We start from the raw sequence: 19,789 nt of genomic DNA on the forward strand, positions 1-19,789 counted from the left end.
TTAAAAAGGGGTGGCACTTACTGTAACAATTTCATGGTGGGGACCAGTACCTATTTTTCTAGAGAAAAAGCACTGGTTATGAGTCTGCACATTTGCATTTTTGTCAAGGCGTTTGTTTAAAAACAGAAGGGTTTCCCACCCAGATTCTCTGCCATAAGTTTTTGGAATTGTTTTAGCTGCCTTGGGGCTCAGTTTAAGGTAGGGTGTCAGTAAACTGCCCCACTCAACATCCGGGCAGGGGATGCTTTTCCTTTAGATACTGAAGTTTCCTTGAGTGTGTAAATGCCTGAAGGCTTCTTCTGAGGTCCCCTTCAAGTATCTGCTTCTTCTCAACACTCTGCCATGACAAATCAGTTTTGCCCCCTCCGTGTGTTTCTGTTGCAGGCTATGGGGCACCCTATGGATACAGCACAGCTACTGCCGCACCAGCTTACGGTATGTACAGCCTCTTCCTTACGTGACCCCACAGGCCATGTTGTATGTATGTACAGTATTTATTATCTCATGGGGCGTGAGCCAAAGGCTTCTGGGAGCGGCCTGGGAGGAATCATTGACTCCCCAGTGACGTTGATAAACCGCAGCACCTCATTTTGTCTCTCTGGAAGGCTGTTGGCCCCTGCCGTGGCTCTTGTTCTGGTTGGAGTAGCTTCCTCCTTCCTCCTCCTGCTTCTGCCTGACTGTGGAAGGGTTGCTTGTTCTAACTGCCTGTTCCCCTTTCATACCAGAACTTGAACCTCTCTTTCCCCTGCCTGAGTAGCTCTCCTACCTTCTTACAGCCATCTCGTACTCCATTCAAAGGAACCCGAAGGGCCAATGCTCGATTGACTTGAACCGCCCAACTCTCCCCCAAAATGGCTGGCTTATTGGTGGCTGTACAGCTTTCTTGCATCCTCTTTGCAATCTGCAGTGAACCAGTTCTTTGTCACTGCTCTATTTTTGGGGGGACACAGACACAGTGTTGAAGTCACACAGTCCTGGGTCCCTTTCATGTTAACAGAGTCATAGTTGTTGTGGTGGTTAAGTTCACGCACCTGAGGCTGTGCACCCCTTCTTCTCCTCAACTGGGCTTGGCGAGAGGCAGTGGTCCACAGCGGCAGATCTCATATTGAGCAACAATAGCTGCAATGGCTGTTAATTGAGCAAGGTAATGTGTGAACTCTTCCTCCTACAGGATTGTGTGAGCAAGTCCAACTGGCTCTGCTTACTCTCCTGCCCACAAACAAACAAAAAACTAGGCAGTGCCACTTGGTGTGCTGAGCAAAAGAAGCTCAACACTCCTTCCTCCGAAAGTGTGTAGTTCTCCCCCCCCCAATGCTGGCCCCCACCCAACAACAACAACAACAACAACCTTTTCTTGTTTAATTGGGGGGAAAACCCCTGGCTCTTTGGATTACTTTGAATGTAGTTTTATGCAGCAATGAGAGCAAAGCCCATTGGAGTCAGCGATACGGTCCGGATCCTGTGGAATCCCAACTGCCCCCCTTCCCTGAATCATTTGCTGTGACACATTTCTCCATTGAAGGAGTCAGAAGCTTTTGTTGTTTTGAGGATACATCTTTCCCAGAGAACAAGGCCTGCTGTTTGCCTGCACCTTTCCCTGCAACTCAGGTTCCTGCAGGTCTGAACACTGCATTCTTAAGACTGCTTTTGGCAAAGTGGAGAGGGGGGCAGCCAGTTAGGGGTTTTGGAAACTCAAGTCACAGCCAGCTCTTCCGACCATTCCTTGTACATTTAAAAGCAGCCAGAACAAGAGGAGTTTGAGGGAATGTTCAAGCCCTGCTCTCTTCCAATATATGGAGAGCAATACATTAGATGGAGCACTCTTGGTCTCTGTTGCACCAGAGGGCAAAACTAAAACGGGTGGAAATGGAAGCCATTCTTCAGTTAAGCATTAGGGGGGGAATCTTAACCATCTAATCTACCTATCTGTCAGGGATTCTTTAGCTGTGATTCCTGCTTTGGGCTAGAAGACCGTTGGGGGCCCCCTCCCAACTCAGCAGTTCTGTAGTTCTATATTCCTAGCGGCAAGAGCCGTTCCAGAGCACAAAAGGGGCAGCCACAGAGAAAGCCTGTCCCCACACCCACAGCTCAGAGGTAAGAGGCAAAGGAGAGCTTCTGCAGCTGATTTTAATGTCTTGATCTTTTGGGGCTTTTTAGTCCCTTCCCTTAAGACACTGGGCTCTCACCTCAGAGTGGAGAAATGGGAGCTGCCTTAGTGGAGTTTTGGGGAAAAGGCTGAGAGCGCCACAGTGTTCGTGCCTCTTTCTCTCGTCATAGCTCTGGAAAGTTGGGCAGTAATTCAGGAGGAGGGGGGCGGCTGAGGTAATTGGGCACCTAAAATTGTGTCGTTCTCTGCCCCTTTCCCTCTCCCTCCCACCTTACACGGCCCATCGCTGACTCCCAGCATCTTGCCTGGAGAAATGCTGCCCTCATTCTCTGCATAAAGGATCCTCACCACTTTTTGGGAAATGTCTGACTGCTTGGTTGTGGTGCTGAGTCTGGGGACAGAAGCGCTGCTCCTGGCTGTAAGGTTCCCACCCACCCACCTTCCCCCATTTTTTCTTCTCTTTCTCTTTCTCTCTCTCTCTCTCTCTGCCTCTGTGAAGCTGTTTGCATGTTGGGAAAGTTTCCCTGATCATCTCGATCTTCTTGGAATAACTGCTGTTGCTGCTTTCTGATTTCTGAAAAGAAACATGTAGGTGAAAGGACCCAGGGCCCTTCAAACAGGAAACACTGGTTGTTTTACTCTCTTTTTCCCCTCCCCCAACAAAACAAAACAAGCATCTGCAACAGACTCTTAGTGAGGCCACAAGAATGTTAAATTAGGCAGAGAGAGACCTGGTTGTATTTTTCCAGCCCCTTTCCCCCGCCTAAGAGGACAAACTCCCAAAAATTACTTGTCTGAGCTGCAATTCTCCTGTCTGCTTTGAGGCCTTCTGCAGAGGGAGGGGTGTGAATGCCCCCGAGGGACAGCTTTCGGATGCGCTTCCCTTCCACACACATAGCAGGGTGTTGATGCTGTATTTGCCACCATAGCAGGCTTGTGAAACAAACTCCAGCCCTGCCCTGGTGTATGTGCCAAAGTTCTAGCTGAATCTCTCCTTTAAAAAAACAACAACAACAACAAAACTAGTTGCAGGCCCCCCAATGAACCACTTCCTGTTCCTTGTCTGCTCTGGTCTGCTTTGGGAGGGAGTTGGCTTCAGGGGAGGGTGACCTTGTCTCCCTGAGCATACTGGCTGCTTTGACCTTGGGTAGCCACCAGGAGGCCAAATTAGGAAGCTTCCTCTTGTCTCAGTTAAACAAGCAAACAGACAACTTGCCTTTTTCCAACGGTTAGACTTACCTGGAGTCCTCTTGGTTTCTTCTCTTTTTAGGTTTGCCCAAGAGAATGCTTCTGTTGCCAGTTATGAAACTTCCCACCTACCCAATGCCCCATTATTCCTTCTTTTAGCAAATGGCAGAAACCAGTCCCCTCTGGCTGACTGACCACTGCAGTACAGTACAGAATGCTAGAAGTAAAAGTGATACAGGCAGATTGACAGGACGTCCTGCCTGCTTTTAATCCTGGTTTTCTTTGAACGCATACTTGAGCAAAAACCATTTGTAAAGAAGCATCTTTTCCTACTTTTTTATTTTAAGAAAATGCAAATTTAGTTCTCTAAAAACTTGAAGCAAGCAAACAATGGTCTGTGAAAATGGTTACCTCATTTTTTTTCCAAAATAACTTATACTAGCCTTCTGTTATAGGGAATAAACTTAGATGCTTAAAATCATTGTTTTTAAGTGAAGTACCCAAATTATGTAAAACTTAAAAAAAAAAACTTGTGAAGGATGTATAGAGTATAAGACGCTGATCACAAAAGAATAATAAAACCAGTTCTTGTTGTAATGGAGAGTTTTCGCCTGTTTTCTAACACAGGGCCATGGCCTCCGTGTGCCTGTCCCCTTTAGGCCTTTGGATATGTGGTGTAGCTGCTTTTCTAAAAAACATACTCTCTGCACTAAAAATAAAATAGAAGACCCACCCCCTGAAAAACCTGTTTAGCTTTGTAAATACCAAGTCATGTAATCCAGTAGAATATGGGCTCAATTACTGCTTCAAAGAGAAAGCTTTGAATGAATTCCACGTGAAGGTTTTGTGAGGTCCTTCCTAGGATATGCCACCCCAGGTCTTGGAAGGACTTCCTATCTCTTTAGCACTTACGGTGATAATGCGGGCTATGTCTACGTGCGACAGATTGCTCATACTCTGGTGCAATCTGCTGCTAATTTAGGAGGGTTACCTGGACACTTTTGATCCAGAATATGCTCTCTTCTTGTGTTAGGATTCATTTTGCTACTTTGGGAACCAGAGATGGTGGCTATAGAGAAGTTTCGAATGTCCTCTTCCCCTGCCCCTCAAATTTCAAATGAGTCAGGCATATCAAATAATCCAAATTGAGAAAGTTCTCAGACCATAAATGAGAGCGTTGGAATATAATAAAAGTCCAGTAGTTAGATCTATTGGAGTTAAATGCTCCAATAGTTAGATCCTTTAATTCCAAAGTCTGCTCCCCCAATCACCCCCCCACCTTTAAAAAAAAGAAAACCAACCTGAAATAAATGAGCCCAACTCACGGATGTTCTTGTGGCCTCCTTCGCTCAGTCTGGGATCTTGTAGCTCATTGGTGCGCATTTTTTTGCCCCCTTTTTCAGAGCTAAAACTAAGGCCTATCCTTTTCCCATCCCTCCCACCCACAACCTTGTACAATTCTAAGAATCTGAAGCAGCAACACGGTCCCCATGAAAACTTGCTACCTTAATTGTCCTGGTCTCGTCCAGTGCTGCTGTGGAAAGTTAGCCGTTTCAGCCATAGGCCAGTATCTGCCCTTTTCTTTTAACATTCGAGCATTGAAAGCAAAAGCGGCGATTTGCTGGGTCATGTGCATTGGGTTTGCCTGTGCACATACCTGCTTCTCTTTGAGATCCAGGAGACTGTTCTCGAGAAAGACTGTGTGTGGTTTTGTGGGGGCTCTTCACTCTTTTGCACTAGGGGACTTAGCTAAGGGAACTGCTATTAAGGCATCACCCCCACAAAAAACGTAAGTGTTCCTCTTCCTCTCTTCTTTTCAAACGTCACCCATTTGTGGCTCACCTTTTTTGTGATGGTTTTGTGCTGCCCAGAGGAGGCTTTTATATACTCTGCTCTCCTCCAGGTGTACTTGGACAGGGGCAAGGTGGGTCTTGGTCAATGTGTGGTGGGGTGTGTGTGTGTGGAAAGGAGGTTGAGTTGTGGGGTCTCTGAACCTCCATGGAGGAAGAGCTCTATCCTTAAGATGCCTTCTTCAGGGGCAGAGTATATAAACAAGCAGCTTTCTTCGGGGTTAACCACAGTTGTGGTTTTGGGAAAAGGTGGCGGTGGAAAGTGAGAACCTAAGTATTTGTGCTTCTTTGGAATGTGATTTCTCCGTCCTCCACAGCTGTTTCCACTTTGTCCTCTGGCTTTTTGGTTCAGTGGCGGTGGTGCTTTAAAGGCTGTCTTGTATGGGCAGCATCAAGTCTGCTGTTCGTCTTCCCTTGCATCTGTGTACAGGGATTGCTATTTTTAATGCAGGGAGGGGGGAGGTTGGGAATGGGACTGAGGCTTGGGGTGCCTTCAGATCGAGAACAGTATTGATAAAACCATTGACTGTCTTGCTGGCCTATGGATGAAAGGAAGACCATCACTGAGCTTGGAAAAGCATGGCAGATAAGACTTACCAAAGATTTGTTTCCGTGCAAATTGGCAGCTTGATAAATTTCGAGGGTTGGGGGTGTTTCTTGGTGTGTGTTTTTGTTTTGGTTAATGCCATGAAATTCTCCCAACCCCCACACTAAAAACCTTTCAAGCACAAATCTTGCTGACTTTATTGAGGATTTGCTTTCCAGAGAGATCCTCTCCCTGGTCAGTTGTGACAGCTCTCTGTCGGTGCTATGCTCTTTTCCAACTTGATGGCAAAATCATTTCCAATAATTGATATGAAGTCATTTCCCCCTGCCCTCTCCTCTCCATTTATTTTTTTGTCATGTCGGGAGTTACTAACCACGTCTGTAAACCTGCCCTTTTGCTGCGTATTTTACATTTCTCTGCTTTACTTGAAAATCCTAATAAGCTATCGGTTCCTTATTTTTTTATATGCCGACAAATATATGAAGGGGGGGGGAGCAGGTAACTGTTAACTTTTTTTTTGAGGTTGCTAATATAGGATGGTTCCATATATATATTTTATTTACCTAAAAAAACCCACCCGCCTACCCCAAAAAGGTATCAAAAAATGTGCCCATTTTGCAATGAAAATCCCACTTACAGCTTGAAAGAGCAGAGAAATTTAAGCGGCGCTCGCTACTTTTCCCTTTTCTTTAATTAACCTGCGATTTCTCTTCCTCTTGCTTCTCTGCTCTTCTCTCTGCTGTAGGTGGCTTTTTCATTGACGGCCCTTATTGCCAACCTCTCGACATGGCTCCTTTTATCATTCACTTGGGCCCTCAAGATTTCTTCTCTGACTTCTAGAGCAAACAGGTTATGCGGTTCGGAAAAAGGTGCTTTTTTCCCCTCCAACAAACGCGTTTTTAAAAGCAAGACTTGGAAGGAGGGAGCGGGGGGCAGCCTTCAGCAATCAGATTTGGGACTCTCTAGTTTTCTCTTTCATGGAAAAGAAAAGAAAAAAGCTCGTTTATATTTTTTTTAATTCTCAACTTTCCTGAACTCCCAAAAAGCAATACAACCCACCCCGGCTCTTAAAACCACAGCAATAGATGTACAAAAAGAATGTCGTTTGGCTACTTCTGCATTTCACTAAGGAAGGAACAACCCTGTCGAAAAGAGGTCTGGGGGTTTTTTTGCATTCTGAGCACTGGCCTAGCTGCTCGGGTCAAATTGTTGGCACTCCAGTTTGGGCTTTTGAGTTTGAGCAATGGGAGGGAACACTTTCTCTCTCTCTCTCTCTCTCCCCCCCCCCCCGCCTGCCTGCCCCCTGGATTGCAGCAATGGGGTGGGAAGTTTCCTGGTTTCTAGATGGGGGGTTTTGGGGGGGGGGAGTTAAGAAAGCTTCACTCCTTATGCACAACTTTGTGAAACCTATCGGCTCTTTCACCTGCAAATAAATGTGCCCCCTCCTGCTGCTGCCCCCCTCTCCATTAGCATTTGCCCTAGAAACCTCATGGCCTGAAGGGTGCCATTGGAGGGCGCTGGGTCCATGGGGAACAAGCAAATTCCTTAGGGGGGAATCCAGCCCAATTGCTAGCAAGAGAGTGCAGAACCTTTGGCTTTGAAGAGCCAGCCCGTTCCTATAAAATGGGAGCAATAAGCCTACCTTGCAACCCCCCCCCCCCTTGCAAGGACAGGTGTATCACTTATATTATCAATGCAGCCAATCCTCAAGTCCTGTTGGAATTTTTGGGGGGGTCAGGGGCAAGAGCAGCCCTCTCATTCCAGCAGAGCTTGTGAGGGATGTGCAGGCTGTGTCCTGGGGGGGTATATCTCCATAGCAAGTGAATCCTTGCTATACCTGCTTCTCAGGAGGTTTAATAGAAATCACGCTTCCAGCCATTCTGGACTTCTGTTTATAAAGTTAGGCTTGAACTGTGGCTGGAAGAGGAATAGCACTTCTATTTGTTGGCCCAGAGAATGTTTCTGTTTCTTCCTTTTCAACCATGCTGCTGTTTCACTGCACCTTACTGTTAATAGGCTTTCCTCTGTAGTTTTTTTTCACTTGTGAAATGGAATGTAAATATCCAGGGAGGATTTTCTGTTTTTCTTTTTTTACATATTTATTTCTTTGGTTAAATACCAATTTAAGTTGTGTTTTTAGTGTCCTGCTCAAGGAATTGACTGTAAGGAAAATATTATTTCTGTTTTGTCTTAAGACACCATTAGCACTGAGGCAGGCAGCATTCAGAGGACTGCTTAGTGGAAGAGTGTCTGCTTTGCATGCAGAAGGTCCCAGTTGAACCCCCATGGCATCTCCACATGGGCCTGGGAACCCTGGAGAGCCACTGTCAATCAGCGTAGGAGCTGGGTGGACCCCAATAGGGAGACCTGGTTCCTAACACACTTCTGAGCAGGTGGTTCAATTACTGTTGTCCTCACTGAAAAACCCTCAATTTAGAGCTCTCTCTTTCTCTCTTTTGTGTTCCATCTGAATGACCTAAAAGCAGCGCAGCTGGACCAGAGAGTGGCCTGGTTTGTGTCTGGGTGGGAAACTTGTGGTTGGGGCTGATGACAGCTGGAGTCCCCAGTTTCCCCAACACTCTCTTAGTCCAGAGCCCACCCTGCTGGTGGCAGCCCTGGTCCCCGGCACCCAGTAGTTTAGCAGTGGGTGACCTCTAGACGGTTCTGTTTTGGGCACCTGCAGTTATGATGATGGAAAAGCCTTACCTTCACTCTGTGAGTCTGCCTAATTCCCCCCTTTTAAAGCAGCCTGTGCTGAAGCTGCCAAACTTTTTCTGGCACTGAATCCCCACCCATTTTAGACGCTGCAGTCCTTGAGGTGGGGGGCTGGTGCTTCCACAGGCCACAACCCACACCCTCTTTTCTGGGCTTGTGCTGAAACCACCACCCTCATTGCTGGCTTCTGAAGAACAGAAGAGGATGTCCCATAATAACTGTCATGAATAAGAAATGAATGTTTTCTTATCAATAATTAAATCTGATCACTTAACTGATGCTCTGATGTTTTTATTATTACTATTTAAAAAGAAACATTAGTCAGCAGAGAACATGTTTATAAATAGAGCGGATTAATTCCTGTCTGGGGGTGAAAGGGTGGCGTGGAGAATGAGTGTTTAACTTATAGGTTAATAAGGCTGGTGCTGGATGGGAACCTTTAATAAACTGTCCAAATGTCGCAGGAGGTTCTGAAGCTGCTCTTGGGTTCAATTTTTAAAATGTTGCATACTGTGTCAACAGTGGGAAGAAGACCCTGTGCTATAATGAGAATTACCTCTTTATCTCTGAAACTTTGAATTTCTGGAACTGTCTCTTCACATCTAATGCCACTGAGCTCCCCCATAAGATAGAGAGAGGGAAAACCCTAAACCAGCCTGGCAAGGCTGAAGGCTGCCCACCTCAGCCTTAGAGACACACAGTTGTTGCCCCCTCTCCCCCATTTGCTTATGGGAAGTGGAGTCAGCTGTGGGGTGTAGGTCTCCCTTTGCACAGGCTTCCAATGCCACCCCCCAACACAAATACTCCTTTGTCCCTAGTGCCCAATACCAGTTACTTAGAAAAATTTACCTCTACAGCCTTCATACAAGAATCATGCTACAAGCACGTGGGTCATGCAGTGATGTGTCATGTTCTACCCCTCCCCCATCCCAGGAAGTCTACCTTCTGCACCTCAGTCCATGTTCTCCAGCTACAACATTGATAATTCAAGGCAGCACCACGGGGAAGGGCCTGCAACAGTTCCTACTTGAGGTAGGAACAGGCTTGGCTGGGGAAGAGACCTTCCAGAGGTGAGATGCAAGCCATGTCCTGAGATGCTCTGTAGATGCTGCACCTGAGTCCATTCTCTGTTGCTCCAGAGGGAATGGGACCCAACTTCAAACTGCAAGGGGAAAACAGACTTTAGACTAAACATTTGGCACTGGAACAGACTGTGCCTCAAAAGGCTGCTCTCCTTAGCTGGAGATTTTCAAGCAAGGGCTGAACAACTGCCTGTCCAGGACATGGTAAGAGTGGGGGCTGGACTAGATCACCATCTGATACCCCTCCCAACACTGATTTTAATTCATTCCTGCAGCTTGAAGAGATACAGTCTAGCCTGGAACCACACGCTGGAGCAGTCAGTTGTGGGCAAGTTACAAAACAAACACAAAAACAAACCCCAACAGCAGCAGCAAAAATAAATCCATATAGCTATCACAAGGAGCTATAACCAGTGGTGAGTTTGGCAAGTGAACTTGGTGTGTGTGATAGTAAGCACAACACAAACCTCCTAAAGGCCAGGAGTTCACAAACTGCAGCAATGCTTCTTTGGTGTTTAGGGAAGCTTCTGACCACACACAGCTTGGCTGCCTTCCTGGCGTTGCTGTGTCCTGCCACTCTGAGAGCAAACGAGCCCCCATGCTGTAACCTTGGCCGGCCAGCTTCTGCTTGTAAGTCAGCCCAGGCTGGGAAACCATTAAGTTACTCATTTCCTCCAATGACTTTTGTGTGTGTGCTTTTTTTCTTTTATAAAAAAAGGCTGCTCCTCGTTCTCTCCTTCAAGCAGCTACCTGTTCTGCACACCACCATCTTATTCCAAAGCTGCTTATTAAGCAAGGGCCAATTTTCACACCTTTTTCTCCTTTTTTCTGCGTGGTGAAGTCATACTTTACTTCAACTTCTCCTTCCGCCGGATTCCACAGTGCTAAAAACACGCCCTGCAAGTACCTCCAGATTGTGACTGAAATCAAAACAGGTGTTTTGCAAGCCAAGGGAAACCAAATGAAAAAAAGTTTAAAAGCTCCACAGATGCATCTTTCTATTATGCTCCTAGTACTTATTGGCTAAATTATTCAAGGATAGAATTAATCACATTTACCTTTTGATTGGAGGGTTAAACCACAGAGCCTAGGGCTTGCCGAGCAGAAGGTTGGCGGTTCGAATCCCCGCAACAGGGTGAACTCCCATTACTTGGTCCCTGCTCCTGCCCACCTAGCAGTTCGAAAGCACGTCACAGTGCAAGTAGATAAATAGGTACCACTCCGGCGGGAAGGTAAATGGCGTTTCCGTGCACTGCTCTGGTTCGCCAGAAGCGGCTTAGTCATGCTGGCCACATGACCCGGAAGCTGTATGCCGGCTCCCTCGGCCAGTAAAGTGAGATGAGCACTGCAACCCCGGAGTCGGCCATGACTGGACCTAATGGTCAGGGGTCCCTTTACCTTTACCTTTTGATTTGTGCCAACGAACTTCAATATTCCGTTGGGTGTCCTCAATCCCTGCTATCCTGGCTCACTTTCAGAACATTTTTCTTTGGCTGTGCTGACTGGCAACATCAATTCAGAAGGCCAGTCAAGAGCAACTGGTGGGGCACAGTAGAGTCCTGTGGCTGAAGAAAGTGATTGTGGCCACATCAGGGCCACCAAGCCTGACCAATGAGCCTGCCAGCTCCCTGCCTCCTCTCCCTGGGCTCTTACACTCCTGTGGCCCAGGGCAACTGCATCACATGCACAGAGCAGGCCAGAAGGTCAAGGCGGTCACTGCAGACTGAGCTGCAGTACATTGCCTAAATCGGGTTGGGGTCCTTGAGGGGCAGAATGCATCTCTCCAAGCCTTCTCGTCTGGCCTTTGGGTCTCAGCCCAAGCCACACCTTTCCCCAGCCCACTTCACACCCAGAGTGGTTTTGCCTATTCTTGAACTGCGATGCCTCCCTCTTGTGTGAATGGAGGACAGAGACGGGGGTGTGCACATGTGCAGAAGCTAACCCACTGTGCAAAGTTAAAATTCAGATTTGTTGCTCCACTTACTTTCACCTTTGGCCCTACCTGCCACTGGCATGCGGCCCTTGCAATAAAAAGGATTCTCAGAGGGAGGAGGCAATTCTGTGGCCAGAGGTTTCAATGCATTAAGGTGCAAGGTACATCAGGTGCCAGAAAGGCAGCTGGCTCTCCGTACAGTCGCCTGTCTGCGCTAAAGGAACTTGAGACAAACTGAATAAAGGACTTGTAAGAGATTGGGAGGGGGGCACAACCCTGCTGCACTGAATGAGCCATACTTCATGAAAATTGATTACATGAAATGTATTGTTTCACACAAAAGAAGTCAGCAAGCACTTTATAGGGACAACATGCAATATACATCATGAAACCCCACCCCCTAGAAAAGTGGAACCCAGAGGAAAATGATGGTGGAGAACCTTTGGGCTCCCAGCCTTTGCACAGCGAAAATGGTTCTGGAGAAGCAGCTGAGACCCCCCCCCCCACCGTGTGCCTGCTATGTCTGTGGCCTCTGGAGACAGAGCCTCTAAGCAGGCTGTCCCCTCCCTGCCCACTAGGGCAGGATCCCTGGGGGCTCCCAGCATCACACGCCTTCTGCTTCCTGACAGCAACACCGCCCCTTAAATGCTCTGGTCAGGCAGGCACCCTTTCTTCCTGCACAAAGCAGCCGCCTTGCCTGCCCCAAGGTGGCCTCCAAGCTATTCTTAGCTTTGTTAAATTCAAAAGGGGAGGAAGGAGAGACAGGCTCCTAAGCAATTAGCAACAAAGCAGAATGCTGCAGCACATCTCCCTTGCTAGGCAGCCTGGCAACACCTGTGCGTGCTTTGGAAGCTGCTGCATCTAGTGAGCAAACTTCAGCTTGCGGTTGAAAGGTAAAGGACCCCTGTACGGTGAAGTCCAGTCAAAGGTGACTATGGGGTGTGGTGCTCGCCTCACTTTTCAGGCCGAGGGATCCAGAGTTTGTCCACAGACAGCTTAGAACTGTAGAGGTGGATGGGTCATCTAGCACAACTCCTTGCAGTGCAGGAATCGCAGCTAAAGAATCCTGGCAGGTGGCCATCCAACTTCTGCTTAAAAACCTCCAATGAAGGCGAGTCCACCACCTTCTGAGACCCATCAACAAATGTACAGCCCACGAGCCGCACACAGGGCAGAAGGGGCTCGATTCCACGTTGAACCTGAATCTTCAAACATGTGCACAGATTGGCCATGGAACCCGATGACAGCCATCCTTTGCAGCCAATTCTCTAACTGCTAGCCAAGGTACCACAAGCAGGCAGAAAAGTGGACCTTGGAAGCAACTCAGAAAACACTCCTTCATCCATGGGCACAATTCAGCACCTGCTAAAGGACGGGGTGCAGCTCAGTGGTACAGCACTTGCCTGGCACGTAGAAGGTCCCAGTCCCTGGCAGCATTTCCAGGCGTGGGTGGCAAAGACTCCTGTCCTGATACCCTGGAAAGCCATTGCTGGTTTGCTGAGCTGGATGGCCCAATGGTCATACTCAGGGTAAGGCATCTTCCTGCAGTCCTATAGACCAGGGATGCCCAACAGGTTGATCGCAATCCAATGGTGGATCCCCGGGAGGTTTTGGTAGATCATGGCCGATCGCTGGGTCCCTTCCCTTAGCGTTTGAAAAATAGAATACTGCCCCGCCCCCTCGCCCTGCCTACCATTGTTGATCTGCAGAACGGAAGACGGAGTTTACTCAGTGAGGCTGTTTGTTTTCCCAGTGATCTGTTGTTGGGTGACTGTTCCCCCCCCCAAAAAAAATGGGGGCTTCCCTTTTCCTCCTCCCTAAAAAAAGCTTAACAACACTGCCCTGTACTCCCCAAAATGGGGGCTTTCCTTTCCCAAAAAAGGTCAACAACTTTGACCTGAACCCTAGTTTTCAATTCTGTAAGTAGGTCTCTTGGGAGTTGGCCACTGCTGCTATAGACCAACAAGCTGATAGTTAACAGATGACAATTAGCAATTTCCTGTAATATATCCATAATGGCGCTCAGAGATGTCTTGTGACGTTCCCCACTTGTCAGGGTAAACATTCAGCAGTTGAACTTCCAAAGTGACTCAAGTGACTCTCTCAGCAGTCGTCCTCTTTGAAATGGGTTCAAATTGCAACCAAGGATTAAAGTGCAGAGTTTCCAGTGCTCGCTCAGCTACAAAGCTCACCAGCTAAATTCTGATGCAGTCACCAGACCTTCAGCAGAGCCACCGTCTAGGTGAGGATGAAGGGAGAGGAGAACAGTACTATGTCCTGCAGGCCAAACTGCGCTGGAGAACATTTTAACCAATGTTCTTTTAGTCAATAACTAAATGGAAAACACGTGCCTGCCCACCCCAAGGCTTCCAGACACAGCAAGCCATGCATCCAAAAGTGTGTTTCCCAGGGCTAAGGAAAGTGGGAACTTTTAGCACAGGTCTCAAAGGTGCTGCCCATGCCAAGAGCCTGAGGTCATTTTAGGCTTAGGCACACAGACACGCTCTCTCTCTCTCACACACACACACACACAGCCCATGGCCCCATCCAGCAGGGCTTCCTATGTGAAACAAGGAGGGAGCTTCCGTGCAAGCGAGGTGCTGTGGGTCAGTGCAAGGGGGCTTTTAATGGATGTGTTTACTGTGAGTGATGTTCTTCCCAGATCAACACACAGCTGCGATGCTGGAGAGGGTGGGTTCCAGGAACCAAGAACGCCAAAGCTCAGCAGGAGAGCAGCTGCTTTGTCTGCAGAAAGCACTGGGCTCATTCCCTACATGTAAAGCACATTGCCTGAAATGCTGGAGTGCCGCTGCTCTGAGCGTAGAAGGCCACTTCCTAATGCCCCAACCTTTTCTTAACTTTCTTACTGCCCCAGCAGAGACAAATTGACCAGATGACATTTCCATTAAAAATGAAAGACAACAAGAAAATAGTAATACAATTTTACTAGTTTATATATCAATTCAAAGATCTATACTCTGCAAACTACTCTTCTACTACAATGTCCACACATCTATTAATGATGGAGTTACAGTTATTTTTTGGTATTATTAAAACAATACGAGATATTCATGTACACAGTTTTAAGGGGAAGAGAAATTATGAACTCCTGGGCACCGCAAGGTCTTTTTGCCTCTGGTAGTCTCAGGCTGCATTAGCTAGCATTAGTCTGGTCAACAACAAAAAAAATAATAACGTAGAAATACAAATTATCTTTATATACAAACCAGTGCCTCTTATTGTAACCAGCTTATACTCAAAACACGCTGCACACAAGAAAAGTTTATCCGCTGATACAATAGCTATTTCATTTCAGCGTAGCACAAACCAGTATAAATTAAAAAAGAAGAAATTACAAAGGTGCAAAACCTCCATTCTACAGCTTTTCTGGTGAGACGTCTCGGGGTAGTCTAAGCGCTCAGAAATCCAAGCAGACCTAGGACCTACCGGTGTAGTTACAGGAAGCGTGGAGGGAAAGGGAAGGGATGATGGCAGCGGGAATGGTGCACACGAACAAGGAAAACCCAGCCAGCCATTGGAGCCACGAAACGCCTTGCCTGGGAGAGGCCCAGGCAAAGATGGCGAAACATTACACACAGCAACAGCGCAGCCAGTGCAGTGATCCCTCCTTCCCTCCCCACCCCTTTATTTTGTGTTGCCCTCTTCCCATCCATGTGCAAAACCATAAAGGATAAAGGATAATAGCTCCCGCAGAGGCAGAGCAGCTCTCCAGAAAGTGCAAGGGAGGCTGGTTAAACAGACAGACAGTCTTAATGCTTGTTAAGTTAAAAGGACGAAGCTTCTGGTTCACAAATGGGCTGGATCCAAACTAAGCTAAGTAGCATCTGAAGATTCCACCCAAGTCAATGAGACAAAGTTAGGTGCGAGTTAAAAGCCTCGCAGACTTCATTAGGACCCAAGTTTAGCTTGACTCAGTCCAGAGGTCCTGCCCACCGAAATGGTACAGGTATGTGTTATATATGGCTCTGGAAGATGAACCACATGTGGAACGGACCACGGTAGAAGTTAAATAGCTCGGAGACAAGGAGGACTCCAATAGCGACAGGTACTTTGAAAAGACAATGATGACACTCCCCCTCCTCCAACCCACTTGCATAGAATTGATTAGTGACACAATAACTAAATGGTGGACAAAGGAAGAGACACAGGGAGGTGTGTTCACACACTTGCGGGGGGGGGGGCGCGAACCTGCTCCAAAAGGTAATCATGCAAATGCTTCTTCCCCCACTAACAGGCGGGGGGGGGGGAGGGTATGGTCTCTGGCACTGGAGTAACTTGTTGGAAATAGTATTTTTTCCCTTTTGTTCTTTTAAAGAGTTATAACTGTAAAAAAAAGAAGTTATTGTATCTGTAAACTTAGTAAGTCTGAGGTTTTGGTAAATTCTCGTACCTGGGCCTGTGAAATGCCTCCAGCCAGACTGTAGAATGGAGTGTTTTTGTGTGTGTGTGTCCCCCTCCCTGCCCCTCTGAAAAGAGCTTCCAGTCTACAGCTACACCCCCTGGTTAAATAATCAGTAGTATGAAGATCCTGCGCTGAGCCTCGCAACGGTAGCCTCACAGAGAGCTTGGGCCACTGACCTGCGGAAAGCCCCAACATGCGCTGTGTGTTTCTAGAGTCTATGTACATTCTGGTCCTCTCTCTCCCACATGGCAGCAGCATCGGCAACTGGCCGAGGCAGCAACGGAAGGCAGAAGGTGCCCCAAGGGGGAACGTGGGCCGCGGGAGGAGGCCGCCCCTTCAGCACGTCTCTTTCCCTTGAACGCCTGTCACTGTCTTTATGGAGCTCAGTGTTCGGTTGAACCAGGTCTTCCGGGAGGCCTGCACCTCATTCAGTGCCTGCCCCAAGTCGTGCTCCAGATCCTGAAAGGCAACAGGAAAGGAGAGTCACAGAACTCCCAATTTCTGTGCACACAACCACCCCCACTCCCTCCCCAACCCCACTTGAACAAACCTAAGCAGGGGGTACAAAATTCACACCAGCTCTACGTCGTCTTGTTTCCAGAAACCATTTTTTAAGAGAAGAACTCAGGAGTTTCCAGCTTAAGAATGGGGATTTCATTTTGGACACAGCCACTCACCCTTGTAGGAAGGCAGGGGCACTGGCTTGGTGCACCGCCCCATTCCCACTGCCCCCAATGTGACCTACCTGGATTTTACACTCTGCCTCCACCAGCTGCAGCTTGGTCTGGGCAAGCTCCAGCTCCATCTCCCGCAGCTGGTTCTTCAGCGCCTCCTTCTCCTCATCTGTGTCCTCCTCAGAGCCCTCCCGGGCAACGCTGGCCACCTTCACCCGCCCCTCCTTGTTGAAGAACTCCCGGCAGCGCTCACAGTCATCAACCTTTTGCTGAAGCCAAGGAGATCAGGCCGTGAGCTTCCCCACCCACAGGAGCAGGGTTCCCACTGCAGCCTGTGTGCCAACCTGCCCCTGGCATGCCCATAATTTGCCCCCCAAAGCTAGCGGCAGGAGCCTGGGTCCAAAGCAGCAGTTTTGCCCAGAGGCAACCTTTAGTGGCCAACAGATGCTATGGACACCAAACTGATGCAGCTTTAAACTTAACGATCACAGGACTTTCTAACTTTTCTGCTTCTGGAATGACTCAATTGGGAAGGGGTAAATTTCTGCCTGTTGGAGAGGAAAGCCACTCCAGCTGCCAGTGCAGTTTCCCCAGTCCAAGAACTATTCCATCACACACACAAACACACCTTGACTCCCATATGGCTGGTATGGTTGTGGGGGTTAGAGTGTCAGGCTAGACCCTAGTCTAAATCACCGTGCACCCATGAAGCTAACTGAGGTTACCATGGGTTAGTGGTCACTGCCTCTCAGCTGAAACTACCTCAAAGGGATGTTGTGAGGATAGAAGTTCAGGGTGTGGGAGAGAGAAGAACCATGTGTGCTGCCTTGAGCTCGCGGGAGGAAAGGCAGGCTGCAATTGTAATATGTAATTCAAGGTCCAAATTGCTCACACATTCAAAGAGGGGTAGGCATCTGGAGCAGAAGGTCCCCAGGGAGATGAGAGGCTTCAGAGTCACCCTTTTCATATCAGGATGAACACCACTGAAAAGCAACAGGGGTGACCTCCAACACATTATTACGCTTTTAAGGAGGAATCCCAGAAATGGCCCAATCCTAAAATGGCACAGGGGTTGTTTCAAGAGGATGCCAAAAGAGCCTGTAGCAGCATGAATCAGGCCAAGGACCCCATCTGGCTCAGCAACCAGATGCCCAAATGCGAAGTCTGAAGGCAGGACCTGAGCACCACAGCCCTCAGCTCACATGCCCTCCAAGGGATTCAAGCTGCCTTCAACCTAGTGCTAAACCCAACCAATGCCCTGGCAGAGACGCTCCTTACCCGAATCTTCTCAATCTCAGCTTTATTTGCTGTCTGCTGCTTCTCCAGTCTCTCGCTCAGTTGGGAACAGATCTACCAAAACAGAGAGAGAACTTCAGCTGAGCCCATTCAAGTCCTTGGTCCTGGCTTCCCAAATGGCCGGCTAGAGGCCTTGAGAAAGCCATGGTTAGGACTTGTCCAAAAGACAGATATGAAGCGATATGCACAGCCATTGCAGAGAGAGATTCCATTTACCCATTGTGGCCTCTCCTCTTCTGCTCATGTGCAAGGATGTCCCAGCCCCCTGGTCTAGATGGAATACAACTCCCATCAGCCTCAGCTGAAGTCCATCACCCCCTGGAGGGCATCAGGGTGGAGCAGCCTTCATGAGAGTTGCATCCATCTGCAGCAAGACAGAAGGCTTCCCCTTGCAGCCAGCAACCTGGAAGACCCCTGCATTCACCTGCTTGTAGTCTCCAATGATGGAGCTGTTCTTCTTGATCTCAGACTCCGCCTTGTCCAGTTCCCGGCGACACATCTCCTTCAGCTGCAAAAGGAAGACCAGGAGGGATCAGGGCTGGGCAAAAAAGCAAACGGCTCCCATTCTGCTTACAAGCAAAGATGCACAGTAACTTTTCACATCTGAGTTGTATGTACCTTCCCCACCCACCCCCAAGCCTGAAGGTCTTCCACATGGGCCCTCCTTCTGAATATGCTTGGGGAGGGGATGGCAGCACCAAGGGACAGGCCTTTTTGGTGGTGGTGCCCTGAAAAACTCTAGAACCCTCTCCTGAAAGAGACTTGCACAGTGACTACTCTAGATGTCTTTTTGGCACAAGACCTTCCTCTCCCCCCCCCCCAGGTATCTGGAATCCAGCTGGGTTTGGCAAGGGCAGAACCACAGAAAAGCCACCCAGAGAGGCTGCCGGACTTTAGTACCGGCGGTTCTGCCCTTGCCGTGCCTGCTCTCCCTCCCACTGGTGGAGAGGAGGGAGAGCAGCCTAACCATCCCCACCTCCTTGCCCCATGGCCCAAACCTGAGCCGACTCCTCCTCCAGCCGCCTCTTTTCATCTTCAGCATCTATCAGCTTTTGCTTGGTCATCAGCAGCTCCTTGTTCAAGGCATCTGCCTTCTCCTCTGCCTGTGGGAAAGCCAAACATGGGAGAGCCAAAATGTCACAGAGTCCATCTCCGGTCATGTTTTATTTATTTATTTATTTAAAAAAAACATTCCTAGCAGAAAGCAGCAATTCTGCAAATAGCAAATAAAAAGTTGTGGAGAAGTGGGTGTATACATGGGCAGGCACTTGAGATTTGAGGCTGGGTCTTCCACATTAAATTTAGAATAAAGCCTTGGTAATATCTGAGACCATTCAGAAAGCAGCAAACCCACTCCATATACAAAAGGGGGAGAGAGGCCAAGGTGGGGGGCACCCCACGATACTGACACCCCACGATACTGAAACAAGGGTTTGCGCTGAAGGCACTGCCTTTTCAACCGGGAATCCAGACAAAAGGAGAAGCAGAAAGCTTGCTTGCTTTACAAGCACAGCGAGTGTCATTTCCAACATCTGCCTCTCCTGCTATTTTCCAAGATGAGGACCTCCCAGGGACAGGGTAGTGACATTGAGAAGGGATCCATTGTGCACATCCACCCCTCCAGTGTTTTCACCTGCCAGGTAACCTTCATTTGTTTCCTCCTCCCACACAATGTTCTGGGATTATGTGAATACAGAGAGGTTCAGAGGTCTTTTAAAACCAGCAAGTGCCAGAAGAAACAGGCTGGCTAGGAGGAGCTGCACAGAACAAATCTTCCCAGTTTCTTCCTGAGTCAACTGCTCTCTGAGAAGATGGCAGACTTATCCACCGTCACTGTTTTGGGAACATTCCTGCCTTGTCCTAACATGAGAACCTGGCTAAACCAAGTCGACTGGTGCCATTTTACATGACCCAATAGAGAGTGCATGGCTATTTGTGATAAGGCACAGGAAAGGCTGGGCAGGATCCAAAGAC

At 48.3% G+C, this 19,789-nt stretch overlaps 2 protein-coding genes across 19 annotated transcripts in view; one reads left to right on the forward strand and one right to left on the reverse strand.

Annotated features, from left to right (window-relative positions):
• The window catches only part of STRBP (spermatid perinuclear RNA binding protein), a 154,327-nt gene that overhangs the window by 112,463 nt on the left and 22,075 nt on the right, over positions 1 to 19,789 (forward strand). For 7 of the 16 annotated variants that reach the window (XM_081179722.1, XM_081179720.1, XM_081179725.1 and 4 more), the window contains 2 exons: positions 385 to 435; positions 6,438 to 7,284. In XM_081179722.1, coding sequence (XP_081035848.1) covers positions 385 to 435; positions 6,438 to 6,710 — 324 coding nt within the window. In that variant the 3' untranslated portion in view covers positions 6,711 to 7,284. Of the gene's footprint in view, positions 1 to 384; positions 436 to 3,377; positions 3,893 to 6,437; positions 7,285 to 19,789 lie in introns of those variants that run through there. The other 9 variants (XR_014004244.1, XR_014004245.1, XR_014004246.1 and 6 more) reach the window with 3 other exon arrangements.
• RABGAP1 (RAB GTPase activating protein 1) overlaps positions 14,353 to 19,789 on the reverse strand; it is a 189,824-nt gene continuing 184,387 nt past the window's right edge. For all 3 annotated transcript variants that reach the window (XM_081179695.1, XM_081179696.1, XM_081179697.1), the window contains 5 exons: positions 18,814 to 18,918; positions 18,240 to 18,323; positions 17,798 to 17,869; positions 16,591 to 16,788; positions 14,353 to 16,304 (listed from right to left, as the gene is read on the reverse strand). In XM_081179695.1, the coding sequence (XP_081035821.1) occupies positions 16,182 to 16,304; positions 16,591 to 16,788; positions 17,798 to 17,869; positions 18,240 to 18,323; positions 18,814 to 18,918 (582 nt within the window). In that variant the 3' untranslated portion in view covers positions 14,353 to 16,181. The remainder of the gene's footprint in view (positions 16,305 to 16,590; positions 16,789 to 17,797; positions 17,870 to 18,239; positions 18,324 to 18,813; positions 18,919 to 19,789) is intronic.

Source organism: Podarcis bocagei (assembly GCF_964188305.1).
Source record: "Podarcis bocagei genome assembly, chromosome: Z".
NCBI classification, from domain to species: Eukaryota; Metazoa; Chordata; class Lepidosauria; order Squamata; family Lacertidae; genus Podarcis; species Podarcis bocagei.